This window comes from Falco naumanni, chromosome 18 (assembly GCF_017639655.2).
Source record: "Falco naumanni isolate bFalNau1 chromosome 18, bFalNau1.pat, whole genome shotgun sequence".
Lineage (NCBI taxonomy): Eukaryota > Metazoa > Chordata > Aves > Falconiformes > Falconidae > Falco > Falco naumanni.
Window position 1 is genome coordinate 6,280,901 of NC_054071.1, and position 27,629 is coordinate 6,308,529.

Sequence of the window (27,629 nt, forward strand, 5' to 3'; positions counted from 1 at the left end):
GTTTGGGGTTTAATGTTCCAAGACAACCCACCTCACTCACTCACTGGCAGTGCCATGAGCACACCTCTAGTCCGTGGCACAGATTTAACACGAACGTGCCACCGAAGCGGAGATAAACAGCTCTTACACCAACAGTGAGCAGAAGCACTTGCTGGAAGGTGTGGGCAGGTCTCCAGAGCTCTGCCTGCCTGGCCTGGTGCCTCTGCATCCCAGACCTACTTTTCCCCATCGAGGGGAAGACTCAGCATCCCCCAGTACAGCAAATCACACGTGGTCGGGGTGGGAAGGGAGTGCTGGGGTCACCCAGCCCAGCCCCTGCTAGAGCAGGCTCTCCTCGAGCAGGCTGCACAGAGCCACATCCCAGCGGGTTTGGATGTCCTCAGAGAAGGAGACCCCGCAGCTGTCCCCTCACCCAGTGTCCCCTCACCCTCAGGGCAAACAAGTTCTTTCTCGTATTCAGGTGGAACTTCCCGTGCTGCAGCTTGTGCCTGTTGCCCCTTGTCCTGGCACTGGGCACTGCTGAGAAGAACCTGGCTCCATCTTCCTGACACTCACCCTTAAGGTAGTTGTAGACGTTGGTAAGATCCCCTCTCTGTCTCCTCTTCTCCAGGCTGAACAACCCCAGCTGTCTCAGCCCTTCCTCACAAGGGAGATGCTCCAGCCTCCTCCTCATCTCATCTCCGCAGCCTCCGCTGGCCCCTCTGAGGTAGTTCCCAGTCTCTCCTGAACTGGGCAGGCCCAGCACTGGACACAGCACTGCAGACATGGCCTCACCAGGGCAGAGCAGAGGGGGAGGATCCCCTCCCCCACCCTGCTGGCCACGCTCCTCCTCGTACCCTCCAGGGTCCCACTGGCCCCTTGGCCATGAGGGCACACTGCTGGCCTACCAGCACTCCCAGGGCCTTCTCCACAGGATCCCCCCACCTGCAATGGGACAGGAGAAGGAAAAGGGATATCTGTTTGGAAACAGAGAGAGATGCCAGTATATTTAGCAAAGCCTGTGCTTAGATGCATCAGTTATTTATCACTGCATCAGCTGTTGCTGCCTCTTCACACCCAGAAATGACTTCTCTCTGCATCCCCCCAAACCAAGGGTAATGTACAGCACAGTTCAATCATACCAGGCTCCCCTGCTTGAAAAACGTCTTATTCAGCACCATCATCTTGTTCTCTGGGACAACATATCATACCACTAGCAATGAGAACGAAGAATCTTTTTTTTTTTTTTCCAGCTTTATTTTTTTCCCTGTGAAAATGCAGGTCAAAAATGTTAATTTCAAGAAATCACAGTTTTATAAAGTGTCATTCGTTCAATACAAGCTAGTCATTCCATCACAGTGCCCATCCCAAAGAGATTACGAGCTTCATATTGCTTTGCCAACAGTGATTTCTCCAGACATTCGGAAGGAGCTACACAACAAGAGCCATCTGCGTTTATCACTCCTACTGCTATTTGTCCTCCCTATCCTGAACTGGGGGTCTGTCCTGAAGACCAGTTATGTTGTTATACACAGTTTCAGCCAAATTTTAACATGGATAACGAAAAGCTTTCCTGACTTTCCCTTCTGTCAGCATCGCATAGCCAGCCTTGACCTGGAAGCTGGACTTTCTACGCCTGTCACAGCAAGAACGACCAGCCAAATTGAGAGGAAACCATCCTGGCAGCAGAAGAGAGTCAAGGAGACCTCAAGCAGGTAGGTAGCAAAAACACGAAAACCCTGGAGATACTCCTGAGAGGAGAACCACATTATTTCAGGACAGTAAGAAAAACACCAGTGGTTTGTGGTACTAGCTGAAGTGTCTTTCCTTTTCGGCAGGGACTGCTGACACCACAGCCCGCATGTCTGGCCGGCTGTCCTACACAAGATTCGTTAGGTGAAAATCTGCAGTCTCACTTTCTCACTTGAGGTGGCAGCAAAATAGGACTGAAGGTTCTGGACAAAACAAAGAGGATGGAGATACTGGCTAATGCTGGTGTGAGAGTACAGGAGAACATGGACATCTCCCTCTACCCAACAAAGACATTCTGGGTTCGCAAGGTTTGTGTAGGTGGCCTGAGATTAACGTTAATGCTATAGATGAAGTGTAAAGCTCAGAAGTCCTGCAGACAGAGGGCTGCTGCGTCCTTGCCCCACTGCTCAGCAGAACGCGAGTCTAACATCAGTGTACCAAACTGTACACCTATACATTGAAGCATTTAGCAGACAACAGTGAAAACCACGAGACGCAGCCTTTGGGAAGGGAACAGACCATGCTTTCGTATTGACACACCACCAACAGCGATGTGTCATATTGACGCATCACCAGCAGACTCTTCTTAGAAACAACCAACAGGTTTTTCTCCTCCCCACCTCAGAGGAAGCCTAGGAAGGGTGCCAGGCGTGGGAAGTTTGGTTGGTGTACTCGACATGTGCTTGGGAGCTCCTGAGAAGCCTGGAGAGGCATTTTTGATGCCTTCTGCTCCTGAGCTTACAATTCTTAAGTAGTTTGTGGCATCTGAAAAAAGAAATAGAGCCAACCTACCCACTCTCCCCACTCCTTCCTGGAAGACATGTGCGTAATCTGTTAATTGTTTACTAAAAAGACTCTTAATGTGGCATTTCAGATATAATTAGGTGCCTATTTTGGACAACATATTAAGTGCTTTAGAACAAAAAGTGCTATAAAAACTATACCCACAGTGGTGACAGGTTCAATATTTCTTCAAGGGTTCCACTTTTTTATTACATCACAACTTTACTTTTCTGATTAGGGATGTCACTGCCTAGCGTATCAATACCAGCTGATGTTCTGGGAGACCAAAGCGTACCAGGTGCTTAAGGAGCACCAGTCCTCAAAAAGGAAGGCCCAGAGTTTAACTTTTCCCAGCTATTTTCTAAGTGACCTTCACTTAAGAAAACTGCCAAAATTCCTGCCCCGTTGCGTCCCCCAGAACCAGCATGGATGTGGCAGGGCCTACCCTGCTTTTTGGGAACTGTTTCTTTATTCTGCCTGGATGTAGATAGCCCCTCCTCAGAGGCCATGGCACTCAGCACTCTGCAAGAGCCACAGGACACCATCAAGTGACCGTGACTTCCAGGTGTGCAAGGACTTTGAGCAGTCCTGAACAACTACAGTCATAGCTTATGCCTCCCTCTGGTGCTGCTCCAGGTTATAGAAGGGCTAGCAATACCTGCCCGTCTGAATTCGACCCATGCAGTTTTAGTATACTCCAAACTATTCATAAATCAGTAAAAAAAAAAAGTTCAAAGTTTAAGGCACTCTGGGCCCAGCTGCCCATCCCACTCTGTTAACACGTTTTGCAGCAAGGGGAGCGGTACAACCCCCGTGCCAGTCCCGAAGTGCTAGTGAAAGCAGCTGAGATAACACACCATGCAGAACCGGGGCACCGATCTCCAGTGGAGGGGCCGAGCAGCCAGCCACGTAGATAGCTGGGAAGGGAAGACTTATATAAATGCTGCAGCAAAACTCACACCTTGTCTGAGCTGACTGAACCACTGCCCCTCCCCCCCTCCAGATGGAGCTGCCTGGGCAGGACAGTTCTTGTGAAGCCCCAAGCCAGTGGTGGAAAGAGGACGGAGGAATACAAGCCCTCCACCCTGCCCACCAAGGAATACCATACCCTCCTCCTGCCCTACCTGCCAGAGGTGGCAGCAACACCAGAGAGAGAGCACCAGCTCCAAAGTCGGGGAGGAGACCTGAAGGTGAGAGCTGCAAGCAAAGCTCTTTCTGGGAACAAAGTTATTTTGTGATTCAAGAAGGAAGCGTCTGCGGGGAAGGGTGGGAGGTGAAACCAAGAACCCAGCTAGTTACTGCTGTAGATTTTCCCCATGCAAAAGGCTTGAGGTAGAGATGATGCTACCAAGCCTACAGAAACGTTAAGTTTTTCCTTCAGCTAGAAGGAAGTTAGCCAGCTCCCCTCAGCACAACCAACCGTAGCTGCACAGAAGATGCCCAGCCTTCTCCTTTGGGCAAGCCCACCAACGACTGGCTTCACCTCAGAGGCTGAGCAGCACGAGTTCTCATCCAATCCCCCTATTCTCCTGAAAAGCACAATCGCATTCCTCTGAAAAGCAGGAATTTCCACCCACCATTCTCAAGCTCAACCTAACACTCACACCCAAAACAAGTAATTCCCACTGCTCTGGAGAAGATCTAAGCTCAGGACATGTCTTGGAACTGGATCAGAACAGGTAACAGAAATGAGGCCCAAGAGCAGCGAGCTGGTGAACTGCTATCCTACTTCAGCACAAAACACCAGTAACTGCACTTGGTGCTCCACGGCAGGGGTGGTTGGAAGCTTTTGCAATTCCTTCTTTCAACAAGGTAAAAACCTCCGAAATAGAAACAGCTTCACGGTCTGTTCTCCAGCTGACCATGTTTGACTCGCCATGTCCAGCTGACGCTGCAGTCAGGGGCAAGGGTGCATTGCAGCTCAATACCAGAGTCGGGGACCTCCATGTCGTAGTGAACTGACTGGCCTTCTTTAGTAACCAGACTGAAAGCAGGAACTGGTATCTGTGAAGCAGGACAAACAGATCTGAGTGGCACTTCAAGTCTCTTTCAGGGCAGAATATCCCTCTATCAAACCCAGCAAATAGCTTCCCAGCCCCGCAAAAGCTCCTGGAGAGAGGCTCGAGCTTAGCAGTAACATCCTACCCTTCCCTTGTAGGAAAGTATCTCAGAAACTGGACTGGGTAGCACCCACCCTGCTGCTGAATCGCCTCACCCAAATTTTTGACCGTTGCTGGCGGTTCCTGTGCTGCCTCTGTTTGGGGACTGCAAATCTCTGCAGGCTAGCGATATTTTGCTTGTGATGTCCAAAAGAACTAAGTATACCAAAGAGAATCAACACCACTAAAACATTTTCTGGACTTCTGCAACCTCTTTGTTTAGAGATGATCACCACATTTTACACTCAGATGAGTCACAGTCCCACAACCACTCAGGAGTTTCTTTCAGGGGCTGCCAAAGAGGCCCACAGCGAGGTTCCCTGGAGTCTGCCAGTATCTCCTCCAACCTAACAATCTGGAAGCATCACAGCCAAATACAGCCTGTTTCCCATAGCTGATATTACTGCTCTTGATGAACAAGTCATACAGCGATTCCTCTTTAGGGAGAGGGGAAAGAATTTATTGTCGAGCAGAAGAATTTTTATGCTGCAGCACAGGTACCTTCTAATCTGGAGGTCCCTATGGTCCCTATGACAATTAGCAATGGATTATGATACAGAAAACACCTTCTGGTGTCACGCTTACAACAGTGACACTGAAGTTGTGTTACTAAATGTCATTAGGGTCCTCGAATGGATTTCTGGGTCACTGGTTTTAAGGCATTATGAGGCTGCATTATGGAAGAAATTGCTTCTCAAGACAAAATGCTGTACTTAACTCCCAGCTTTGTGTCTCACCTGGCTGCTTATCCCAGTGGCAATGTCTCCCACCTTTGTCCTATGAAAATCCCTGATGTGTAAATTTTCTCCACTTAGCAACTGGATCTGGATTTTCACTCCTGAAATGCGCAAAAGAAGTCATTAACTTCTGCTGCAGGCATAATGGCTTCACAGTCCACCACAGAACAACTGACTAGCAAGGTACATACATCAGAAGAACTGGTTTTTTGTCATTAAGCATTTAATTTAGGTAAGGCTTTCACGGAGCAGGGAGGCTTGCTGAAGACAACAATGACTCACAAAGCAGAGCTGGATTTAGCAAGAAAACAGCTGAAGAGATGTATTGATCTGCACAACAAGCCCTCAAAAATACTTTGTAGACATTTATGGTTATAAAGCATATATTCTTGCACATGGCAGTTGCACGAGGCAAGGCATACAAAGCTGAACGAGACACTGTGCCTTCAGGAACTTCTCTGGCTTTTACCAAACAGTGTAGACCTGAGTGTCTTCCACCCATCTATGACTGGGGCAGACTTAGCCTCTTGACAACAGTGTGCTTTTAGGAGGGTCTGTGCTGACACAGCAACTAAAGGGTAAGAAGAGCTCAAAGAGTCCATATCGCAGTCCCTCTACATACTGAGAAAATTATACCTGACCATTTACCCAAACTTCAGAATTTCAGGCTCACCGTTGAAATAGCTAGGAGTGTCTGTGTGCCGATTGCGGTTCAGCAGATTGTTCCAGCTGAAGCTCTGTCCATCTGCCTGGCTGTTCCAGGAATGAATTCCAGAGCTCATAGTGTCCCTCAAGCTATGAGAAGCCTTCATGGAGTTCTGCAAAAGTAAGCACCAGTTTTTCAAAGGCTCCTAAAGAAAATGAGCTTGCATGAGACAAACATTAAAACAACATCAGGAAATGAAAAAGTAGAAATACACAGGGACCTAAGGCTGGGCATTGAGTTACTCAGCATTCACGTGACATCTAGAAAAGGGGATGAATAGCAATGCAACCATTTGCAGACATCATAAGATATTCTCAATAATGAAATCAATAATCAGCTGAAGAGTCAGATGAGAAAGGGAGGTTTTATCATACTGAGTGACTGGAGAATAAAGCATCAGATAAAATTCTAATGTCAGTAAGTCACAAGTAGCATACAGGAAAAATAGTTAACTGTACATAAACAACTACGGACCCTCCATTGCTGTACTGCTTGGAAAAGTCTGTGTTATCTTAGAGTCACAGAAGGTCAAACTGACAACATCAGCATAGTGGCGAGTACCCGTCAAAAGTAAAATTAAATGTTAGGGTTAGGTACTGGGTTAAAAAGAAAAAAAAAAAAAGCACAGTCACATCCTATGCTGCACACTATGCTGTGTCAACAGCTGAACTACTGTACAGAACTCTGCTCAGTCCTCCTTACAAAGCATTAAAAGGCTGAGAGGAGGAACAGAAGTAGGAAGCAATGATGATCACAGTCAGAAATTACTCCTGTAGATGGCAGGCTACACAATTTTGGACTCTTGAAAGTAGCAACAACTGTGAGAAACTCTCTAGAGGTCCACTGGTCACAGCTGCTGCTTTCCCCGAGGTGTTTACCCCGCTACGCCACCCACCCACAACAGGGCTAGCGTCCATTTACACTCACCTTCTCACTAGCATCTGACACAAATGGGCTGTCGATGCTGAGACATGAAAGCATTTGTTCTTGCTCTTCCAGCGAGTAAGGCTGTGAAAGGCTGTTCAAAAACAGTTCTGCAAGCAAAAGGAAAGAGAAGGAAGACATTTCCAACGTTTCCTTTAATGCCTCCCTGCTCTAATTGCAGTTACTGCAATTAATACCCAAAGCTTCTTCAGCGTTATCTAATGAACATCGATACTGGTGTCCACAAAACACATGACAATTCCTTTGCTACACAGAGGCTATGGGCACCACTGTGAGAATAGGGAAACTGAGCCAGAAAGGACAGATGAATTGTGCAATGACATAGAAAATGCCAGAGACAGGGCTAGTACCCAGAATTTCCCAGTTCTGGCCTATTGTGTCACCTATCATTCTTCATTCTAGATCCATCCACATTATGCCCTGGGAAAAGTCAAACTTATGTACTCAACTCTTGCAGTAACTTGCACTGATGATATCCAGCCCTTAGAAGGCTGCTGAAGATCCAAAGCCATTTGAGAAGAAACCTGACCCTCAGCAACCCCTAAAATGCTACTCCTCAGTTCCACGACAACAGCCGGATTTCAAGACACTTTTTTCCTAGTCTGAAGTTTTCAATTCATTTACTAAGACTAGAAAATACGGGGTAAAAACAGTGAAAGGTTGAGTTATAATGCGGCAATGGAACTGGACTATTACTGCTCCACTGACTTTCACACCAAAGTTACTGCTGGTTTTCAAATTCTGGATTGCTGCTGGTAATCAAATTCATTGGCTGGTGGCTACAGGTTTTCCAATGCCCAGGACAAAGAGTTTCAGACTGATCCTAGCTATATTGCTTTGTTTGACATCTGCCATCCAACAGGCTTATCCTGTTATGACAAGAATTATACTTGAAGACCTAAAATTTCAGATGAAGTTGTAATTGCAGACACCGTTTATACGGTGTACATAAGCACAAGTCTGAAACTAGCTGTTTTCTGAGAGGTTCCTGCACCTCTCACAGAAGTTCCATCCACTGTTCAGACAGCGGGAGGAAATACTGATCGCTACCCCTGTGGCATATTTAATTGGTTAGGAGCTAGTAGTTTTGGTAATTTAAAAGAAGGCCGAGCAATGTGTGTAACGAAACAGGAACTATGAGCAAAATGTCATCCAAGCTCAAAAACCAGAAATAACTGTCAAGAGGCCAAAGGAGAGCAGCTGTATTTTTATCATGCTCTCAAGCAAAAAAATTTGAATTCCCTACATAGCCCATCGCTTACCTATTTCCAGCTGCTGAAGCTCTTGTTCTGAAATGGTTGTTGCTTTCTCCACATGGCTGCAGCTCTTCAAAAGGAGAGGAGTCGAGGAGAGAGGTGGAGGATCCCAGGTCTCTGATAATTCCTTGCACACATTCCAAGGGGTTCCCTCGACCTCCTCGGTTTGCTCTAGAGGTGGTAGTGGTAGGACTGCACTTGCACAGGAAACTTTGACTGCCAATTTCGGGTCAGAAACAGTCTCAGAAACTGGGCTGACTGTGGGGGACAGGGATGTCTGTGGATTGTTTTCTTTGTTCAAAGATAAATGCCTAGGCTCTCTGTATTCACCTTTCCAGGGGCTTGTCACACCTCCCACTGCAAAAACAAAAAGCATACAAACATTATTAAATAAAGAAGAGGAAAAAAAAAAGGTAAAAGCTTGCCTTCATAATCAGTTTCTGAACTCTATCTTGCTGTAAAATGCCCAGCTTCTTCAAAAGACAAAACCAGATCACCTCTACAAATTCTTGTTGCATTACAGAACCTTTCAGCAGGATTAAGTTGAAATAAATTACGCATAGTCTCAAGGGCAAGACTGGACCATCAGTATGAGTTACAGTTCAGGATGCAATAAACCTCTGCTTTCAGTTTCGTGCATATCAGGCTCCAGCTCAATAGATGCAGTTGATATTTCAGCTGAACATGAGGCCAGCCACAGCACACATCTTCATAAACCCACATAAAGCAAAACATTGTCTACTTCAAGCAGAGAAGGAAGAAAGACTGTGTGACAGCACACAGGAAATTTTACTGTAGTTGTGTGAGAAACACCCGGCTGCGGGTAAAAGCTATCAACCCAAAAATATACATCAGTGATGAAGCCTGTGCAAACAATATACTGAACAGTAAAAAAACGTACTGATAGTGCCCATAAGACCACTATGATGTAACTAGCCATTGGCCACTTTACCAGTGCAGGTAGGAAGCTTTAGACAAAGGACATTTCTACCTTCTTCAAGTGCGACACTAGTCTTAGTTTTCAGTTCAGATGCAGATGCTCTCTGAACAGGCTCTTTCTCCAGACCCATCTTAATAATCTCAGCAGTCAGAGGGTTGCAGGAAGGTGGAATTTCCCTCAGAGGAGGTGGCTCTTTAGCTATCTGTGTAACAAACAGGAAATGAAAGAGTTTAGACCTAGAGAAGCTTAATTTGATTTCAGAAAGGTTCTTCCCACCCTGAGACCATTTCTAACTGAAATTACAGCATTAAATGAGACACCTGAGTGGTAATTTTATTACAGATGAATAGCTACAAAGTTACACCCAAGTCATGAGCAGGATACGAAAGGAAAAGCCCTAGCATGTGTAGTACACAGCAGCCTAAGAGGCATGAGAAATGATCAGCTTTCAAAGCAAGGTTGGCATCATCTTAGATGCCCAGTTGGCTTAGATGCCCAGTTGGCTCTCAGCCAGCCTTCCTGAAATGACTGCTCTCTAGCTAGGTATAATGAGGTTTTGCAGGCTAAGTACCTTTCACTGGAGATATGTTGGGTCACTTACCTTCAGACAGAGTGGGTGATTGTAATACTGGGTCCAAGGGTGGCACCCATTAAGCATATGCAGCATCATACAGCAACTGCTCCAGACATCCACTTTGGAGTCACAACGCTTTCCCATCACCACCTCTGGAGCCATATGAGTCTCCGTGCCAGGTACATAGTTCCCTAAAACCATTCAAATGAAAACTCATTGCATGTAAACTACAAAACTGTTCCAATGCAACTGCTGGGAAGCCTAAGGCAGCCTCCTTGCCTTTTCAGTTGAAGTGAGAAACAAGTCACCTTAACCCAAAAAACAGCATTGTGTGCTCTTACAAGCTGTTCAAAGCCTACATCTCTGTATCAGTCCCATCTCTTATGTATGGATCAGGTATTAAACTCCCCTTCCAAGCACATTTGAAAGGCAAAACATCACGCTCTACTGGTGAGCTTGGCATTAGAAAACATGAGCACTGTGTCCAGCTCTGGGGACAACATAAGAAGGCCATGGACCTGCTGGAGCAAGTCCAGAGGAGGCCATGAAGACGATCAGAGGGCTGGAGCACCTCTTGTGTGAAGACAGGCTGAGAGAGTTGGGAGATTTTCAGCCTGGAGAAAAGAAAGGTCCAAGGAGGCATTATAGCAGCCTTCCAGTGCCTAAAGGGGCCAACAAGAAGCTGGAGAAGGGCTTTTTATAAAGGCATGTTTGTAACAGGACAAGGGGGAATGGCTTTACATTGAAAGAGGGCAGATTTAGATTAGGTATTAGGAAGAAATTCTTCACTGTGACGGCGCTGAGGTGCTGGCACAGGCTGGCCAGAGCAGCTGTGGATGCCCCATCCCTGGGAATGTCCCAGGCCAGGTTGGATGTGGCTTGGGAACAACCTGGTCCAGTGGAAGGTGTCCCTGCCAATGGCAGGGAGCTGGAATGAGATGGTGCCTAAGGTCCCTTCCATCCCAAACCCCTCTGTGATTCTATGATATCCTTCTCTTGCAACAGCTGCATTAAGCAGCACTGTAAAGTTTAAGTGCCCAAAAGTCAGTGAGGAATTTTGCTTTAGTGGAGGTCAGGATTCTTTCCCAGCTGTTAGTGAGTTCACATAACACGTCAAAGACAGATTTCTAAGTTTCAATGTTGCTCCTTGCAGGGACAAAACACTGACTGTAGTACGCTGTGACATAATCTTACAAAAAATAGAACAGCCTTCTTGACTGGGAGATAAGGACCACCTTTCAACCTCAAGTTCGTTTTAGCTGTCAGTGGGATACATCACAGTAGTATCAATAAATGTGACGCTATGAGCAATGTTAAGTCTGGAAAATACAGTTGTTTGCAAATTAGCCATATGTAAATTTTCAAAAAGAAAGAATGAGTCAGTAGGGTAATTCTTTAGAATTGCAGCAGAAAATCCTTACCTGTGACCAAGGACTTTCCCAGGCCATCTGGATGAAGGTGAGCAGAGTGACCAAAGTCACACAGAAGAGCCCTGCTTCCATCATCAGACAAGAGCACATTTTCCGCTGGCAATGATAAAATTTTAATTAATCAGTCTGCTTTGTATTACGGTCACTGAGATGGGAGAATTGTCAAAAGCCCACAGAGCTGCAGGTTTTTTAAGCCCAAACCAAGGTTTATTACTCCTATGGAGCAGGACTTAAGCAAGAAGACAACTATAATTATCTCTACTTATAAGCTACCAATTATCTATCCCGGAAATTCTCCTACTCCAGTGAGGGGTCAGTCTGGGCAAACAGCCTGTGAGACCCACCAGATGACAGAAAGGAAGAGGTGACAAGTATGATACGCCCAGCTGCTTAGAACCAAGTTAAGCTCTAATCTCAAATGCAGAGCTGAAAATCTAGTAAAAAACCTTTTGCTACTCAGTAACTTAATCTCCAGTTTGCTGCTTCTAAGAAAAAGGGAAGAACAGGTACCTTAAGTACTGTCCTACCTTTTACATCTCCATGGAGAATGTTTTGAGCATGAAGATACTCCAAGCCCTCCAATGCCTGGCCCAAATAACTGAGGGCTCTGTCCTCTGGCAGGCAGCCGCTCTGTTTAATTAGCTGACCTAGTGAGCCGCCTAGAAAGGAATCCAGAGAGTCCCTGTTAGTTTATCTTTAAATTCTTCCCAGCATCATCAGCGTTCCTCGTTGTTTCCGGTGAAGAAATGAGAACTGCCAGGTATGACAGCCTTGATCTTCCACACATGGGTCTGTTCCTTTTGTTTATTCCCAAGTTCTTACTCCCACAGAAACTGGCCTCTGTCATGAAGCCTTTTGCTTAGTGTGAGTTTGACAGTGTTGCTTTGCATCAAAAGCTACTCTGTGATCATATCAGACATTTCTAGGTGCTACTGATCACCAGGCTGTTTCTTCACAGACTGTGTTTTCCATGGTCCTGGCTAGAAAAAGAGCATCAGGCAACAGAAGCATCTAGGTTTGCTTATACAGTATTCCCTTTTCCAGTACAATGTGCTTTCCATGGTGCCATGCAAATAAAACATGAAAGCAAAAAACAGAAAATGTGTTCTAGTGGGAATTTGCAGCTGCTGTTCAAGAGATACACATCTTGAACTGGAGTGAGGCAGGACTGGAAATTATCCACACACACTCCCTTCCAAGAAAGGCCATTGCCACACACCAGGAGGATTGACACATACCTATCCCAACCCACTCAGGAATTAACACTAGGAACACTCTGGATACAGCAAAGAATTAACAGATTTAAAATAGGGGCAGGAGGAAGAGGAGATCAATGTCCACTGCATTCAACAGTTACAATGGTGCTTCCATTGTGGTTGTTCCATTCTCACCCTCCATCAGCTTCATGAAGATGGTCACCCAAGGTCCTTCCTTCACAGCTCCGTACAAGGGGACAACTTTAGGACTCGTTACTGCAGCACATGTTGTTAACTCTTCTGCACGGAAGTGTTCAACTTGTACCTAGCAAAACAAAGCAGCAGCACTGAACAGATTTGGTGACAAATCCTGACAGAATTGTCCCTCTCTGATGATTAGGTCAGAGTGTCCTGGACCATTTAACAGCAGAGGCACAAGGATGACCTTCATTAACAGAAATCAGTGGGTACAACAATAAGGGGAACACTCAGAATGATTCTTAACAAGGATGATGAGTCCCTAAATTCTCAGTGTCTGAGTAAAGTGAAGATTTGTCAAAAAAAGATGTCAAGTTGCAGTATCTCTGGCTTATCGCTGAGTACTGGTAGTCTTCAGGAGGAAGGTCATTTCTGTCTCAGTTAAAAAAGGTAATGCTGACAATTTAAACATTCTGCTTTCATTAAAAAGGAAAAAAATTAAGGATGATGCAGTACTTCGCAAAAATAAAACTTCCCCAAAACAGGAGGAAAGATGAAATAGGACCACAAGCAATGATCTACACTATCACTGTTTTAGGTGGCACTCTGCCTGCACAGGAAAATGGTTAAAGAAAGTTTGGCCAAACAAAATAAAACAAGAATTTGCTAAAGACCAGAAGGAAAACATGAGTCATTAAGATTCTGGTGGGAAAAGGATGTATCATGTTTCTTCACTGTTAGCAATCCAGCTATCACCAGTTTTCTTTAATCTCAAGAATTTGGAGAGCAGGTGCTTACAACACCAAGTATGGTGAAAGAAGGTCAGGTAGTCCCCTTCTAACACAGGCAGACAGCAGTAACTGAAGACAATTACTGATGTAAAATGCAATACATCATAGCAAAATATTCAGCTTGCATGTTAGACCTCACTGGTTCAAGAGTTTAGTCTGAGAAGATTTATTTCTGATATAGAAGTATCCTTTGAAATCCTCCAGTAATAAGGAAAAAAAATAAATTTGACATTCTGAAAGACTTCAGCTTCTCCTACTCTCCCATTTTCTTTTCAGTACAACCACTGCTTCCCGAAAACATAGCCCACTAGTAATAGCTATTTCTCCTAAGACTGTGTATCTGCAACATGGATGATAAATTTAAGTAGTTACATACTGTCAGAAAACAAGCTGGTCATGTTGCCACAAAATTCCACATCTAAAATGTGAGGTTGCAGAATAGGAAGTCATTTTTGTAATGCTTTAAATATGTTTGCTTCTATGTACCTGACAAATGAAATGGTTAAAAATACAGACAAGCTGGCTTAATCTTGCATTTACATCTTTCCATGGGCAATACATCAAAGTGAAAACAATGTAAACAAGAAAAGTCAACATTTTCAATTGACAAATACAAGTTCCAATTCTTTTTGCATGTATTATTTTTGTACTCAAGACAAACGCTTCCCACTCACTTGTTGAAGTTTTCTATCAGAGTAATGTGAGAAACACCAGCTCACAGAGGTGATGAAACTATTCAAGTTCAAACAAAATAGTTTACATTCTCATCATCTACTTGCATTATCACTCTGCCTTTACCTCTGAGGCCCCCCCCCCCCATGCCTGCCACAAATCAGCACCCTGAATCAAGTTATATTCCACATGCTTCACACATCGTATGAGAATGGCGTATTTCAGTGTACAATAGATTATTATGCCAGCTTCTGGAAAAATACACATCCTTTGCTGCGTCTGTAACAAAACCACCTCATTACAATGCGCCAGTATTGTATATGACATTCGCTGAACAGATGAAACCTCTGTTCTAAGTGCCTACCCACCGCCTTATTTTTCACTTCACTCCTTTTTCAACAGAGAAACACCTGCCATGTCACCATTTACACTAGATATGTTTTAAGATGACAACAGTTAGATAAGCAGACAACTCACACAGCCGTCTCCCTCCCACACTCACTAAGCACACCTTAAAATCCTTCCGAAATCTCTACTCTCTTGCTTAGCCTGTCCCAGCACAAACCCCAAGATCCCTTGCAGCACGCTTTGAAGGCCAAATGAACCTATTTCTGGCTGCTAAGCTTCACCCCCTGCGCACATACAGGTCCTCTGTCTGCTCCTTCTCTCCATGCCATCACCTGGAAGTTTTTCCTTGGACGTAACCACAGCAGCATTTCACTGTGGCTGTACAATAAGGTACCTACAGTCCACAGCAGCTGCAAGAAGACTTTTTCTCCATAGACCTTCTTGTGTCAGGAACCCCCCCCTTTCTCACGCATAATTACCTTTTTGGCAGCACACTGAAATCCTGTCTGTTTATCCTCTATTTTGTATACTTCTCCAAAAGAGCCAATGCCCAAAGAACCATGACACTTGGTCCAATGAACCTCTTCTCGGTACTCATAATCCACTGGCTTTAGTTTCTGGAAGTTAAAATCAGAAAACAAGATGAAGCAAGGAAAGTAACACTTAACTGCTGAGCTCCACAGACAGAGACGAACATTTTCAGAAAAAGCACAACGATAGGTACTGCTGCCCCTCTAAAAATCCCTGTACAGAATTACTTCTGTTATGGGCTTGAGATGAAATGATACAGGAGGACCTACTTGATTTCTGTGGACTCTGATCTAAATGAGTGCATCCAATTGTTGTAAAGGAAGGCCACCAGTATTTGGATAGCTTTGAAGCTCCAAACTATTCCCTCCATGGGCAGGACATTAAATACGAAGCGAAATGCTACAAACAAAATAAGATCCGTGTGACTAAATGTAGACATCTCTGTGTGAGCTAAACCTTTTTTACAGTTAGTAGACTGAGATTGTGCCTTAGGTCTCTGTAAACATATTTAGGCAGGTGACACCCTGAACTCCACCGACAACACTGACAGGGTCACAATGATTCCAGAGAAAGAGGACTCTAAGAGGAGTTTATGGTGGCAAGAAAGAACTGAATTCAGAAGAAATGAATCATGCCTCTAAGATTTCCACGCATTAGCTATGCCCAAGCCCTGTGTTTGGCAAGGGACAACAGGTAAGTTGCTGGAAGGAAGCAGACATGCTTTTTGCACGTTCACGATCTGCACGTCCCTGGTTTCTGTCTGTGTCACCGTTCAGGTCATCTATAGCAAATAAAATATTGCAGCCTGTTGACCTGAATGGACTGGGTTCTTTCACAGACAAACAGAGAAGGTGTTTGAAGACTGGCTAAGCAAAGAAACACTTCTCCTAGACAAGCATGCATATTCCGTAAATAAGCGAACAAATTAGAGCCACCAATCTAAGACCAGGGCTTTATATCCTTCAAAAAACAAAACCGCATCTTTAACCGGCAGTCTTCAATTGTATCAAGAACCATCCAGAAAATGCAGTCTGGTTACAGAAACTAGCACATGGATGCAGATTATCTCTCTTCTGAAGCCCAGGAGAAACTGCCTTCCACAACACTAGTGTGCAGGGTCAGAAGATCACCTCATTAAGTAGCACGCCTTCATTTTCATTGGCTTCATGAAATTGTTCCTTCAGGTCCAAACCACCTCCTCTCCACGTCTTGGCTAGGCTGGCTAAATTTTGTGGTTCACCAAGACTCACGCTCCCCTTCAAGGCGTCTACCAAGTATTCTTCCACAGAAATCTTGTCTGAACTGGTTTTCACAGACTGGTTGATGCATTTGGGGAAACTATATTCTAAGTTTAGGCCAGATAAGCGATGCTCACTGTCTTGATAGTTGAGATCACCATGCAAGTATGTCTCCAGAGCGTTACGTTTCATGGCAGGGAGAGGACTGTCCAGGTGTGGGAAATGAGGGGGTATTATGTTGTAGGGAAAAGGATGGAGAGTTTCAGGCTGTGGAACACTGTCCCTCTGATAGTGCCGTTTCCAAACATGATTAAGGCACTGAATAGGGCTTATCAACTTGTGCAGTTCTGCTTTGTATTTGCTCCCTGGTGAATGGAGTTTGCCTGTGGACAGAACTTTCTCAGGTTTCTCAAATGGCAGTGGATCATAGACCAAGTCCTTGTTAAATTCCGAAACCCAGAAACGGTTTCTGTAAAGAGTATTTTGGTGTGATTCATCCTCCTAGAAAATAAACCAAAACAAAACAGCTGAGCAGGATCCTCAATACAGCCATATGAAATTCAACCAAGAATTGTTAGGAGTTTGCAGGGGTCCCCCACAGTACAAAAGGAAGTCTTTAAGGATTCTCACCTGGACAGGAATTGGGGTGCAGCTCTCTTGCTCTGGAGTTCTGGGACCTCGCCTGCCAGCAGCCACTGTTTGTACTTTCAGCTTGGATCTTTTCTTGTGACGTTTCTTTTTTGTCTTGCCACGATGCCTCCCTCTCCAACAGGTAGGTGCCATCTTTCCCTCCGTTGCATGGGCCACATTGTTAGGGATTTGATCGAGACTGTCTGACCGGCTATTGGAAACCAAAATGCATGAAGTCTCTTAGATCTGACAGTGAAAGCACACCTCCAGTTAACAATTATGAACCACAGAACAAGAATGAGAATCAGAAATCCTGCCTTCTGAGATTTAAAGAATCGAGAATTATAACATAAATTCCTGCCTTCTAATATGTAGCATTTGTAACCTCAATGCACACCAGGTAGTACACCTGGCATTGTAAGAAATAAATATGGGTGATGTGGCGGGGAAGCAAAGCATTAAGTCTCCCACTATTTGCAAATTCTACAAAGAACAGCAAGACTGGATGGCAAAGGAGAGGTAAAAGCACTAAATGTCTCCAAGTTGCTTTGAAACAGCTTGTGTCTATGATTTATAGCAAATGCACAGAGATTACGTATAAATGCAATCTATTTCTAAAATTAATAAAAGTGTTTGTAATACAAGTGTCTGCTCTACTTGAAAGAAAAATAGGATTTGCACCAAAGAAAAGGGATGACTATGTGCATGCAAATAAAATAGCTTCAAAAAGCAAAAATGTTCTGGCATGTAAAGATCAGTAGTACAATATGATTTCTAGAAATGCATACATATGCAAAACAGCACTGGCCAGCACACCAGCTGGGGGTCTGCACAAACAGGCGCAGCTCTCAAGAGGAACATTTATCTGCAGTTATTCAATACCAACCACAGTAGTTAAGATTTTTTTTTAATCAAGTTCTAAGAGAAAACAGGGTATTTGATCCTCAAATGAAGAAATCCTAATTCATTCAGAATGGTTATATTTGTCTGCCTTTACTGAACAGTGATGCAGTTCACAGCCAGCATTGCTCTCTCCGTCTTCTCCTGCTGTTCCAGTGCAACACAGAGTGCTAAGAGATAAAATAAGCAGAGTTCTAGGTGATGGCATTACCACATTGCCTCGAACCTGAACATACTGCTGGTGTGCCTTCCACATAAACCCATCAAGAAACGGTTCCCTCAGCATTTCTTCAGTTCCTTCATGGGACATTGTAAAGTCAGTGGGCAATGTCAAACCATATACCTCACAGGGCCAGGTTCAGTGTCTGAAAGCTGCCAGAAAACAGGCAGCACCTAATTCTAGATCCCAGCGGCCCACTTCACAATGTGCTGGAGCTGCCTGGTAAAGCTCCAGTGCTTAATAACGCTCCAGTATGTGCCCCAACAGGGCACATATTCTTCATGAAGAAAAAGTGGCTCGTTCTCAAATGACTTCAGAAAAGCAAGTCCTGTTACTCCCCCTCTACCACTTTCAGCTTCTCTTCACAACTCTATTTCTGTTGCTGATGCTGTCATCAGGCAAAGGTTCTTCTCTCATCCCTTTTTGTTTATCCTCCCTGGAAATGAAACAGTTCCTTTTTCTCAGGACTACTTCTAGCAGCAACCTAAGTTTCCCACAACTTTTCAAGGAGGATGGTATAACTTGGTTTCAAAAGCACCAGGACAGTTTAGTTTAAAAAAAAAAAATAATGCAAATTTTCCCTTGGATCCTTCTACTTCAAGCCCATGAAACTAAAAAAAAATAATATATATATATAAAAATCACTCAGTCATTTCAAAATAAATTTGACCAGCCAGAAACAGAAGCAGAAAACTACAAGGGCCAGCAAATCAGAAGGCATTGCAATAAGACAATTGCAAGGTGTTTCAAGTGGTTTGTACTTCAACGTGTATTTTCTCCTAACAAAAAGGTTTTGAGGAAAATGTTTGGGGAAAGACACACTCTTCCCGAGCCTGAGACAGAAAAGCTAATTCAAGCAGGAGTGGTTTTGGAAAAAAATACTGTAAGCACACAGAGCCAGGGTGATTTGGATCAAGTCAGCAGATGTTAAGAGATCTCTCACCTGTAACGCTTACTATGAGCAATAAAGGATCTCTCTGATAAAGTGGGGCTGAACTCCTGACTGTTTTCACCTGTGTGAAAGAAAACAGGATCATCACATGTCTTCAGTACTAGGCAAAGTCTCTCCTAGTAACAACTGGACCAAGAAACAACTCTACCAACCTGCTAAATCGGGGATCCAGACAAATCACCACACACTCGTGCCACATCACCAGCACTATGTTCTTGCTCCCCCAGCATTAAACAGCTTCCCAGCACTGCGATCTCCTGACCCCCCAGCTCTTTCCCACCTGACAGTTTTAATTTGTTTTTCTTCTGTTTTCCTCCCTCATTTAAAACGCCTTTCAGAAGTCAGCCAAGAACAGATGATCCAGCAGGGCACATATTTATAGTCAAAGCTAGGTGCAATGGCCTCATGCTGTTCTGTTATTTATGCTTTATTCAGTGGATGCTGCCACATTATTAAGAGATTTCATGAGCTTCCTAAATAGAGACTGGGATGTGTCACTAACTCCACCCCACTTGGGATTACAAATAGATTTTGTCTCAGCTCTCCAGGAGTGCAAAGTGGGTGAAATCTCATACTGCGTTACACATTCCTTTTTCTCAATGAAGAACAGCCTGCCTGGCTACTTACATTCTGCTTGGGCAATAATAGAAATTGATGCACAGCCTCCTTCTGTTTCTTCTTTTGCTGTTCCTTTGGTGATTACATCATTCAGGATTTTCCACTGGCTGTGAAAGATGACCTTCTTCGAATCTTCTACTTTGCAAACACTGCTCTGCTTTTCACTCACTGACTCGTTCAGCCCCTTGGTAGCTGTGAGCTCCTTCTTGTGCTTGACGGCTGGATCAGGAGATCCCTGGCATGTAATTCCCATCACTGCCATTTCACAGGTTCAGGAAGTCACTAAGGACAAAAAACCAAAGCAAAACACTTGTCAAAATTGTTCACAGGCAGAAGCAGCTTCAAGTTCACGAGAAACAGGAGGCTGCTGAAGGTATCAGATTACTAAATAATTAAAATCAAAGTCCTACCCAACCTCTCAGCATGGAGCTGAAAAAGAACCCAAGACTGCTGCCACCTCTCCATCCCTGACTTGTATCACTGAGCATCTGAATAATCAATGTTATTCTCAGTACTAAAAATATGAGACCACACAGGTTTCAAAGGGAAATTTATTTCTTGGTCTGTTCCCTTAGCTTAAATGCAAACAGTGAAACCATATAGAAGAGAGAACTCTTGTATCACTAAACAGAAAGAATATTCACAAAAAAAGAAATAAAAGAGAAGACATGTAAGATTTTCTCCTAAAGTACACCTAAGAAAAATTACATGGTGCTCTCACACCACACGAAATGGTCATAAAATCCTGCTAATTGCTTTCTTCCTTTTACTCAGTCACCCTTAAATCCATTTCTCATTTTTCCTTCCAATGAAACAAGGCTAGACAAACAGATTGCCCACACTCCTCCTTTGCTCCCCTTCCTTCCCCTTAATTGCCAATAATTTTTGAAATCCTTGGTCAAGCCTGACAAAAGTAGAGGTCTTATGATGTATTGGACTAATGCAAGTTGGTGTTGGACAGAGGACAGCGACGGTGCTGGAAGAAACAATCCCCTCTGGTTGGCAGCAGCTGGCGAGTCAATCAGCACGGGCTGCTAGCTGACCGGTTAGCGTAAATGTAGCTCCAAACAAGTCCCAGCATACGCCAAATCTTGGCCAACTGGCAGGGCAGAGGGAGGTGGAAGGGAGCCAGGAGTGGAAAGGGAGAAGTATAAAGAAGCATGGAAGTAAGGCACTATGGGACAGGGCAGGGGTATATTGTGGGGTGAAAATCAGGAACGTGGAGAGTCAGAAGTTCCCTACAAGCACACTGAACACGAGCCCGCAGGAAACACGGCTTTGGTTTAGCTCCTGATCCCCTCACCTTGGATTCTGAAAAAGTTAAAACAGTTGTCTTCTTTTAAACCAGAATATGCTCTATTGACTCTTAACTGTAGAGGTCACTGCCTCATGCCAGTCCTCTCACAGCTCAAATGCAAAAACTTAAAATGAACGTTTTGGTCGGTAAATAACCCGTGAAAATTCAGAAACCTTAGCAAACACATAGAGGTGTGAAGTACCATGAACCCAGGATAAGACAAGGAGGAGGGGCATTTGAAAGGAGGCCAACAAAAACAAGATCTTAGAACGATTACAGGAGCACATCTTTGAGGCTCATCAGTTTAAATCTGCACCAGGGGTTTTCTTTCCCTTTTTTCTTTCCTTTTTTTCCTCTCCACCTTGAACAGTTGCCTGGGGCAAACAGGACATTTACTCTAACTGACTCCTGGCACCACAGAGATCAATCAGGAAAATGACAAAACTAGTGGGTGCTCTGTGCCTAAAGGACCACCCAGGAAAGGGAAAGGGAGCTGTTTGGGAGCCAACTGCACGAACCTTGGTGTGATGAGTCACCTAACAACCTGGCAGGTGTACAAGGAAAGTCAACAATGACCACATTCAGCGGCTAAGCAGAGAACAGCTGCTGTGCAAAAGAAGTGGTGATGACAGTATCCCACTCATTACACCCGTCCCACTCCCTCTCCTCAACAGAAATTATGTCAAATCTCAGTGCTGTAAAATAATCCCTTGGAGCAGCAGAAAGAGAGCCTGCCAGATGACTAACCCAAGCCACCAGTGACCAAACTGACAAGTTCAGAGCTATTTTTAGACTCACTCTCTCCTGACTTGCATTAACTCTGTCTCTCCTTGCCCTCCCCTCACCTTCAAGGACCTTCAAGGTCTGCAGCGCAAAACCATTCCCATCGCCAAAAAATACATAATTCTACAAGTCACTCCTCAGCTTAGTTAAAAGACAATAGAGGGAGGGGAGAAGTAAAATCGCAAGTCCTTGTCGCCCTCTGAAATGGAAAAGAATAACAAGGAAACATTACTGAGATTAAAGTCAACAAAGCACATACCTCACTCACGGACTGAAAAAAAATAAATAATAAGACGTAGCTATTGTAAGCAAGGTCCTCTAACACAGCAGCTGCCTGTGCTCAGACAGTTTAATGTGTGACTCAAGTCTACAAGGCTGTGTAGGCTCAGAAGCTGCAAGCCCGGCCCAGTTTAACTGTTGCTGCACAATTTTCAGGTCCTTGTAAGAATCAAAAAATCCAACTATTTTTACAGTACACGCAACAAGGCATAGTTGGCAGAAGTTGCCATTAAAAAAAAAAATATCACAATTTAAAAATAATTTTTGAAGCATAACTTCTCTTGAAGTTACAATATTCAGAACTGAACAGACAACACCGATTGCTGTGCACTTGGAGGGGGTGGCAATCCAGAGAGGTGCAAAGCATTCGTAAGCCCCATTAACTTGGACGTAGACACTCCCTCCACCTCTCAGGCCCAGGCCCTGCACACAGCCCTTCTCAGAGAAGCTCTAGACAAAAGGCAGCCTTGGGACCAGTAAATGGGTACCTGAGGTCCCATGGCAAGACCACTAAGAACAGGATTTATCCACATGAGACACGCTGGAGCTGTGGTTTCACTGCCTATTTACTTGCCACCACTCCAGGATGAGCACAGCTTCCTGTACAGACGTAACTGATGTACGTGCAACATGAGGAGCTTCAAGTTATTGAGCTGGCGGGTAGTTGTTTCATACCCTGAACTGCTTCTCTGGGTTTCAAAACCTGCTCTCCCTCATCCAGGTCACTCAGATTTAACTGTAATTCTTATTTCAATATCCCTGACTTTCTTCCTTCTGTAGATGTGTATATGGGCTCATTATTTTCAAGGAAGAAAGAGGAAGTCAGGTCATGATGCAGTAGATAAAAGTGAATACTACACTCCTAGCCCACAATGGGCTTTTGCTAGCAGTGCTGAAGACTACTTGCTTCTTACCTTCACTAAGGTTTGACACTCACCTCTAGTTAACTAATGTTAGTTTTCACTGCTGTAAAAAAGAAAGTGCGTTTTTACAGAATGAAAGCCAAACACAGTATCAGTTGTGCTGTGGAGGCACCGGTCCGGTGGCAGAGGCAACTCCTCCCTCAAATGATGTCTGTGCTCCTGTGAGAAACTAATATACTGGATAAGGTCATCTGAGACTTGTAGGGAGTCAGAATTAAGGAGACACTCAATCACTATTAATATAAGAGATAATCAAGTGCTTTCTACTCCATTAAAACCTCCTCCCCTCGCCCTTCTCTAAACATGTCCCTTTTCACCAACTTCAGCTCTTCCATCTCAACTGGAAGCTAGGTGTAGCAGGGACCTTAAAAGAACATCTGTATGTTTCATTAAGTTACTATGTATATAGAAAGCAAGACTCATAGCTGGAAGAAAAAAGTAAAGCAAATGCCTCTCTAGCACTAGAACACAGGCAGCACAACATTATACAGGATCCTGCTTGGCCTGTCTGGGTCAAATCTCCCCTGCCAATGGCTTTTTGGAGATCTTCAGTTAACATTTTGTGGATTAGCCCATAGATTTGGTTCAAAATGGCTTGGGAGAGAGCTTTAAAGCATACATTAGACTTCATAAGTCAGCTTCAAAGTATGCAGATCTCTTCTCCTAGTCTGACTGCGAATGTTCAGCAGCAGTTTCACATTGACATTTAGTTAGAAGGGAGGAAAAAAAAAAGAAAAAAAAAATCATGTTGTCTCAGTGAGGTTTCCCACTTCCTTATTGAGAAGAGTTTTATGAACAATGCACTAACTTAGGTTAGCCTTCTCTTTTGCAGCTGCTACTGGTTTATTAAAACAACACAACTAGCATTTTAGAAGTGTTGCTTTGCTGACCACTACAACAAAGCAACAACTGGGAAGAGCCAGGAATTTATGCAACACTAGAGCAGGGAATGTCAACTAGGAAGAACAGCATACACCTTTCTGGGGACCTTCCAGTCCCAAGAACTGTCCGTAAGTACTCAAGAAAGCAGCAAGTCTGCAGCTAAAAGAACCTATCCAGTGTATTAGCTACAAAATCATCAGACAAAGACATCAAACCTTGTAAAAAACCAAGTTTCACCAAAGAAAAAAAAGATGACACTTGTTAAAAAAGAAATGAATCACACCAAAGACCTGGTTTGGGGCCGAAGGAGTTGATACACATGTAAAACCCCTTCAAACCCCAGGCACCGTTTCCCTTTGTCCCTGCCTCCTTGCCATTGTCTTTCTCTGCTTGGATGCTATTGATGGGGCTTCCTTGCCAGCCCACGTTTCAGATGGAACTGAAATTAAGACTATTCCGTTTTTGGTCGTGTTGGTTTAAGGCATATTATTGTAGCAGGGGGCTGGGGTGGTTATTTAAACAAGCTCAGTGCTGTCAGCAAGGAGAAGTTTCAGTTTGTGTCAGAAGGGACTTTAAAAAAAAAAGTTGTAGCACTCCACACACCCCCCTACCTTAAAACACACTTAATGCCATTTTAAGTTAGTATGTGCAAGAGGAAAGTTAAAAAGAAGGGAAAAAAAAAAAAAAAAGGCTTCCCATGCATATCTGAGAGTTCCAATGTAAAAATAAATAGAATGCCTGACTGATTAAAATACTGGTGAGTCAGACCACCAGTTGCTATTCCAGGATGCTCACAGCCTTCATCTTCTCTTCTTTAACCAGTGTTATCCATTTGTCTTGTTTGAAATCTTGTCTGGATCCTCTCAGTCACTCATATATTGTCAAGTACTGCTGCACACAGGTTTACCTTAGGATCCCCAGGTAAAGCAAAAACTTCTACCTAAACCACCACGGAACTGCCTGTTTGAAGGATTTCACTATCAGCCTTATGTTCAGGAGTAAGTTATGTTACAAATGATAATAAGTACGTAAACATATTCTTTGAAGTGGTTTGATAGTAAATACTTCAAAACCCTGTTTCAGCCCTTTGTATTGCTTACTGTAAACATCAGGATAATGAGCTTCAACTGTCTTTTTAGCTGCCAGACATTAGTATATTGCAACAGTTTGGTTACAAAGTCTGAAGGAAAACATTTGACTGGCTTTAACCATCAGCAGAATTTCTAAAAGTATCTAAACACTCCTGCCTTCATTTCCTCAAGTACAACCTTGAGTACAACTCGCCCTTTAACAATTCTTTTCATGTTGTTGAACAAAGATATGAATAACAACATTTGCCCAGAGTTTATAAACATGACCACAACCCCATTCATTCAAAGAAGTGGCTAATTTTTCCCAACTGCTTTGTAAACAAGCATAACAGAAAGCATCAGAACAAACTTCAGCCTGACAAGGTTTTGCATTCCAGCATGGCTTAGCTGTTCTCACACTGGCTTTCAAGACACTGCTTAACATCATCCTGGTTTTTAAGACCCACCTGTGGAGTGAAGCTATTTCCTAAATCATAACAAGATGATATAATAAAGCACCTAAATGGACAACTTCCAACAGTAACCACAAACACACATTAAAATCAGTTCTGCCCAAGCAGGCAGGACCGAGTTTTCACCAGTTATTGCTATACATTGCTTTACAGCTTCAAGTTTTCGACAACATTTATAAAATGCCATGTAAGTTCACAAGGAAGCAGTAAGGCTGAAATGGCTGAAATGCTAGGCAAACCCAAAACTTTAGTTAAGTTTCATATAGATAGAAACATTTAAATGCAACTTAATTTACGATTGATCCTGTGAATTCGCTTATGATGATTTTATACTATAAAGTAGAAATATGAACAGACTGGAGTAGTTTCTAACGGTCCAGCCTGAGATAACTCCCATGACACAAGTTCCCGTATTAACTGCAAAAGAGTTAAACAAGGTGAGAGTCCACATTCTTCAGGGCCCCGGGGCCCCGATGTCACTAAACCACAATCAGTTTCCCACAGACTAAGCCTCATAGGCCTCCTTCTGGTCCCCCCCCGTGCATCCTCTTGATCTCTCTTCCCCAGCATCTCCAGACCGTTCCCTAACTCAGGTCTCTTTTACTCCAAGCCAGCTGCTCTTCTTGGAACTTAGATATCTTTCTGTCTTCTAGACCTCTGTCCCTCTGTCTCCAGCAGCAGGTTTGACTGACACTTGCCAGCAAGCTTCAAAAGTCACAAAAGGAAAGACAAAGTGACAGCATGGTCACGTTTGCCTCCATCCTCTTAGCAGCCAGAGTAATAATTAGGCACTGCATCACTGTTACGCTAAAAGCTCAGCTCTACCTTCTCACATTTAACACTGAAATGAGATTCAGGACAGACAGTGGCAAAGTTCATTAACTCCAGTGAGTTAGACCAGACCCTTAGGTTTTTGAGTTGTTGTACATTTATTTGTTATACTCCTTCCTCTCAGCATGCTATGTAAAGATTCACTCTCTTATAACAGTTAAAATTTAATAGTTAATAGCAAATGACTCATTCCAAAGGAATCTAGAGGCTGTGCCACTAACAGATTTCAACTTAGTTAAAATGCAATAAAGCAGGACACTACAGACAGATATTTCAAAGCCCAATTCGATTATTCTTATCGCTAATGTCACAGCAGAGAAGGTGTGAGTTATTACTCATAAAAGAGTTCAGGAAGCCAGTTGAAAAGAAATTTAGATGTTGTTTATGGATGCTAGTTTCAGACTGCTGCTTCTTACATGTGCAAAGCATCGAACACATGTTTCTAATGCAACCAATTAAAGCAGACAGGAAGCATCTGAAATCAACCACAGCCACAGCAGCAACTTATTAATCAGCAAAGAAGCACTTTAACCTTTTGCCAAAAAAAAAAAAAAAAAAAAAAAGCGGTATCAAAGAGAAGCGCGATGGCGAGATGTGAGGAGCAAGCGGCCCAGCTCTTTAACTGAACTTCAGATCTTATTCAGTTGAATATTTTGATTAGCTGATGTCAGGCCTGCCCCCTCCCCGGGCCTGCATCGCTGGGGGAGGCAGCACCTAGCAACACCCAATCGGCACGGCAAGGCGGCCCCTCGCCGCCTCCCTCGGTGGGTGCTCCGGGACAGGCGGGGAGCCCAGTCGGCGACACCCGGGCGCTGAGTTGGACGCGGCTGAGGGGGCCGGCGGGACCCAGCCACGGGGCTGCGGCGCGGCCCCACCGGGGCCCGTTAGCCAGCGGGCACCGCTCCCCGGGCCTCCCGGGCGGCCAGGGCCTGCCCCGTGGCGGCAGCGGCCGGGCTGCCCTACCGCGGGGCCGGGCGGCGAGGGAAGGGTCCCTCACACCCTGCCCCCGCAGGCGGCCGCGGAAGCGCCGGCGCCGGCCGGCAGCGAGCTCCAGTCAGGCCCTACCGGACAGATGCGCTCCGCGGGTCCCGCCCAGAGCGCTTCCGCCGCTGCCCCCCGGAGATCCCACTCTCTCCCCGGGTCCGGGTCCCGGTCCGGGTCCCGGTCCCAGCCCCAGCCCCGCTCGGCGCCCCAAGGGCGGCCGCACCTACCGCCGCGGCCCAGAGTCCCAGCACGGCCCCTCAGGCCTCCTCAGCGGCGCCGCGCTCACTGACAGGCGGCGGCCAGCGCTGGCCCCGCCCCCCCTCCGCCGCGCAACCAATCACTGCCCCGCCGTGCCGTGTGACACCGCCCCAGCCCGCCCCGCCGCCCGCGCGCGCCCAACCACGGCCCGGCCCGGCCGCGTCCGCAGGGGTGGGCCTGGGGAGACAAGGGGGGCCCGGGAGGGGTCGGGGGCCCGGGGTCTGCGGGGGCCGGGGGGTGGCCTGGGGAGACCGGGGGGGCCGGGGCAAATGGGGGGCGGGCGGCGGGGGCGGC

At 44.9% G+C, this 27,629-nt stretch overlaps 1 protein-coding gene across 2 annotated transcripts; it reads right to left on the bottom strand.

Annotated features, from left to right (window-relative positions):
* Positions 1-1,202: 1,202 nt before the first annotated feature.
* Positions 1,203-27,394, bottom strand: MAP3K14 (mitogen-activated protein kinase kinase kinase 14). 2 transcript variants are annotated; one of them, XM_040617383.1, is made up of 16 exons: positions 27,305-27,394; positions 19,565-19,837; positions 18,929-18,998; positions 16,866-17,076; positions 16,128-16,736; positions 14,946-15,083; positions 12,653-12,782; positions 11,789-11,920; positions 11,253-11,357; positions 9,859-10,022; positions 9,309-9,459; positions 8,324-8,674; positions 7,044-7,150; positions 6,084-6,228; positions 5,411-5,511; positions 1,203-4,518 (listed from the first exon to the last, which is right to left on the bottom strand). In XM_040617383.1, exons 2-16 carry the CDS (start codon positions 19,815-19,817, stop codon positions 4,354-4,356), a joined length of 2,832 nt encoding a protein of 943 aa, XP_040473317.1. In that variant the 5' UTR covers positions 19,818-19,837; positions 27,305-27,394; the 3' UTR covers positions 1,203-4,353. The 2 variants fall into 2 exon arrangements, with proteins under 2 accessions (XP_040473317.1, XP_040473318.1); XM_040617384.1 differs by having other exon boundaries at positions 27,301-27,362.
* Positions 27,395-27,629: the final 235 nt, after the last annotated feature.

What these genes read in the sequence shown, in the direction of transcription:
- MAP3K14 (XM_040617383.1), bottom strand. Translation starts at nt 19,817, where the DNA reads ATGGCAGTGATGGGAATTACATGCCAGGGATCTCCTGATCCAGCCGTC. An exon ending in TATTATTGCCCAAGCAGAAT is followed by an intron (nt 18,999 to 19,564) that starts GTAAGTAGCCAG and finishes TCTTTCACACAG; the next exon opens with GTGAAAACAGTCAGGAGTTC. An exon ending in GCTTCAGCAGCTGGAAATAG is followed by an intron (nt 7,151 to 8,323) that starts GTAAGCGATGGG and finishes TTTTGCTTGCAG; the next exon opens with AACTGTTTTTGAACAGCCTT.